Source organism: Mus pahari, chromosome 14, assembly GCF_900095145.1.
Source record: "Mus pahari chromosome 14, PAHARI_EIJ_v1.1, whole genome shotgun sequence".
NCBI lineage: Eukaryota > Metazoa > Chordata > Mammalia > Rodentia > Muridae > Mus > Mus pahari.
Window position 1 is genome coordinate 51,951,080 of NC_034603.1, and position 4,209 is coordinate 51,955,288.

The window sequence follows — 4,209 nt, forward strand, 5'->3', positions numbered from 1 at the left end:
GTAGTACTATGTCCAATTTTCTGAGGAACCGCCAGACTGATTTCCAGAGTGGTTGTACAAGCTTGCAAACCCACCAGCAATGGAGGAGTGTTCCTATTTCTCCACAACCTCGCCAACATCTGCTTAAAGGTGGCCTCTTATTAAATCCCTTTGTTAATTTCTCAGTAACTGACTATTCCATTATTTTCCTGTGGTTGGGTAAATGCATCATTTTGTGAGTTGTAAGTGTAGTAAAGTGGGCACTGTTACAGTGCTTTCTTTCCCTCGTACAGGTTGTTTCACTCCCATTTTTGTCAGTGAAAAACATAGAGAAACTGTGACTTTCAAATTCATGTCCAGAATTGAAGTCACCTCAAACTACAGCATTTGATGTCTTATGTGCTTTATTTAACTCTGCTGTGACAGTTGGGAAGTATGTGAGTGTGCTTATTCCTACAGAGTAGCAAACCAGAATGTCCTATGGGTATATGCCTTCGCTCTACCAGGTAACTTCTTCCAGCTTCTGCAGCAGCCAGCCTCATTGTTTTCTTTGGTTTTATTCTTGGGTTACAGGTCCCCAGGGATGAACCTATACATATTCTGAATGTGGCTATCAAGACTGATGGCGATATTGAGGACGACAGTCTTGCAGCTATGTTTAGAGAGTTCACCCAGCAGAATGTGAGTCCTTGATTGGGTAGAAGCTGGTGGTGGCTCCTTTCTGTTGACTGCTTCATAGCCTTCTTTTCAGCCTTTTCTACCTGTAAGATTTATCATTACTGTGTCTTTTATTATACCTCTCAAGACTATGGCTAGCTTTGTCTTCAGGAAAAATTTTCCAGGTAATTTAATGATCTATAATGATTATCTTTTTATGACAAAACCTCAGATAGTCAAATGATTTTAAAGAAAATATGTTTCCAATTCTCCTAGCATTTTAGTTTTGAACATTTGTTGCTTATTCCTGTAACCTGCTGGCTGGCTGGCTGGCTGGCTAGATAGATAGATAGATAGATAGATAGATAGATAGATAGATAGATAGATAGATAGATAGATAGATAGATAGCTTTGGTGATGAGCTCTACTTGTGCTCAAACCCCATGCAGGTTCTATCTCTGGCCTTCTCCCACCCCCAAACCCCTTAAAAATATTTGCAATACTTCTAGCTTCCTTTTTGTTTCTTGTCATTTGAGTATATAAATTATTGCTTGATCAGTATAATACATACATACATACATACATACATACGTGTGTGTGTGTGTGTGTGTGTGTGTGTGTGTGTAGAGTTTGTTGTTATTTTGACATTTTGTTGTGATTTTCTGAGGCAAGAAGACTATATTTAGCTCTGACTACCTGGAACTCACTATGTATACCAGGTTAGTCTGAAACTCAGAGAGACATACCCGCCTTTGCCTCCCGTGTATTTGAGATAAATGGTAGCTCACCTTTTTTGTTTGTTTGTTTTTGGTTTCCTAAGACAGGTGTTCCCTGTGTAGCCCTGGCTGTTCTGGAACCAGCTCTGTAGACTGGACTTGAACTCACAGATTCACTCACCTTCCTCTGCCTCCCAGGTGCTGGGATTAAACGTGTGAGCCACCACTGGCTGACAGCAACTTACATTTTTAAAACAACAACAATGATATTTATTTATGCAGAAATTTTATTTCAATTTGTTTGTACTTTTCTACAATCTCACAAGTTTTACATGAGTCAGGTGTTACAACTCTAGTTGTAACACATGGAAAAAGCTCAAGTTCTGAGAGGTTAATTAATACTGCTGTATAACCAAGTGGGAGGCAGTGAAGTTAAGGCTTTCATACCAGATCTAGGAGATTTGGAAAATGATACATTTTCATCCCCATAGAATCTAGTTAGGGGAACTGAGTAGACATGTTTAAGACAGTAATCAGCTAACTGTAGTAAAGGCACAGGGGAATGGAAGTTCCAGGCCTCTTGCAGCAGGCAACTGTTCTACTATTGAGCTGTATTCATGCTATGTGACAGATGCTAAAGCTCTTAAAACAGCCTTTAATGGCCACACCCTTATGTTACATTGGAAGGGGCAGCACTTAGTGCTTGCTATGAAGAACTCAGTAGATATTTTAAAACCTTATTCACCCCTCTAAAAAATGAGTGCCCTTGACATTCAGGTCAGGTAATGCTCATGGTAGATACCTAGGCAGGAAATGGTGAGGAAGTAATTAACATGAGTCAGCATTTACTCTGACACTTCAGGGCAGGTAAACTGATGTTGGATTTACAGTGGCCAGCACAAGGATATTGTACTTTCTGAGAAGCAAATAAATTCGCTGGCTTATTAATTTTTCACTGTAAAAGGTGTATACAATCTTTAGGTAGTAACTACCTAAACTCAGCCTTCCTCAGCCAGTGACCACAGTAACCTCAGTGGAAGAGTCCTGATGCACATGGCAGTAACCACTTCACGGAATAAGGCAGTGAAAGTTATTATCTAGCCTTTTCTGTGTGAATTACCTGTATTGGATTGTGTTTTCACAACTTTAGGCCTTTTGTTTTCCTATGCCCTATGGATTTCGGACCTTTATCTGGTGATCCAGAGAGGTTCTCCATTCTCACACCGATGCTAGGGAAATCTGGTGTCCTTGCCTGAGCCCTTTAGAAGGGTAGGGCAGAATGCTAACACTATGAGCCTAGAGAAAGCTTCAGTTAAGATGCTTATCTTAGAATACTTGCTATTTTCATCTTCACATTTTAAAAATAGATGTAAGAGAAGGAAGGAAAAGCAATTTAAAAAAAAAACAGTAGTGATAACTCATTTTGTTTCTCACTTCATAATCATACTTGTAGCATTTTAGAAAAAGTTTTTTTTTTTTTAAGGCACACATTAAACTATCAAATAGGTTGATCCAAATTGTCCAAATAATCTTCTAGTCCCAGCATGTCCTTTTTTTCTCATAGAAATTAGGATCATATATTTGTAAATGACTTGTGGAGGAGATTGAAGCAGTCAGTGTAAATGGAGTTTCTCCAGGTGATGACGCCTAATCGCTGGGTAATAGCTGTGGACTTGCTGTGAGACCCGCATTATTACAATGTAATCAGAATCCTGTTGCTCTGCTGTTATTGTCAGCCACTTGTGGAATTTTAAAAGCAATAACAATTTTGATTTTAAATCATGGCATTATTAAAGTTATTTTCTTCCCTTGCCAGAACATAGCTATTGATGCTTGTCTTTGAAGGACTCGGCTGTAGTGGAATTCTCTGTTGGTGTCTGAAGAGTCTGTTGCTTAGCACACTGAGAGAACATCTCTATACCTCCTTTCTTTTAGCACACTGTTTTTTGTAATGTCAGTATTTGTTTACTTACACTGAAGAGTATGATGACAGTATGGATAATCTTTAAATGTTAACACTAAAATTTACTTATATTTGACCTAGGAATTTATCCTGGAAGTTCGTTTATAGAAAATATATTTTCCCTATTAGTTTTTGCTTATACTGTAAATAATAGCAGTGCTAGTATTCAATAATATCATAGTAGGAATCAAGAAATAGGAGGAAATGGCCTAGAAACTTGCTTTTTTAGAAGAGAAAAACATTTTAAATTTTAAAAATATCCTATATATTAATGGATGTTAGGAATTGGAGGTCAGCAAGATAGCTAAGTAGGTAAACGCACCTACCACTAAGCCTGATGACTTCCAGGCGATCTTCAAGACCCACACTAATAGACACTCAAACACACAGATAGTAAATATAATTTTTTTTTGTTTTTTTTTGTTTTTTGGTTTTTTTTTTTTGTTTTTGAGACAGGGTTTCTCTATGTAGCCCTGGCTGTCCTTGAACTCAGAAATCCCTGCCTCCCTGGGATTAAAGGCGTGTGCCACCACTGCCCAGCTATGCATGTAATTTTTAATTTTAGTTTATGTATGAGTGTTCTGCTTAACATGTATGTTTATGTTCCATATCTATGACCCATGGAAGCCAGAAGAGAATGTTGGGTATCCTAGGACTGGAGTTATCGCTGGGTATGAGCTGCTGCTTGGGTGTTGGGAATTGAAGTTAGGTCTTCTGAAAGAAAAGCCAGTGCTTTTAACCATTGAATCATCTCTCCAGTTCCAATAAATGTAATTTTAATGATTAAAAAAAGAACTAGGGGGCTGGTGAGATGGCTCAGCGGGTAAGAGCACCCGACTGCTCTTCCAAAGGTGCAGAGTTCAAATCCCAGCAACCACATGGTGGCTCACAACC

At 38.5% G+C, this 4,209-nt stretch overlaps 1 protein-coding gene across 9 annotated transcripts in view; it reads left to right on the forward strand.

Annotated features, from left to right (window-relative positions):
* Acaca (acetyl-CoA carboxylase alpha) overlaps positions 1–4,209 on the forward strand; it is a 271,090-nt gene that overhangs the window by 165,790 nt on the left and 101,091 nt on the right. For all 9 annotated transcript variants that reach the window (XM_021211498.1, XM_029546021.1, XM_029546020.1 and 6 more), the window contains one exon: positions 553–660. In XM_021211498.1, coding sequence (XP_021067157.1) covers positions 553–660 — 108 coding nt within the window. The remainder of the gene's footprint in view (positions 1–552; positions 661–4,209) is intronic.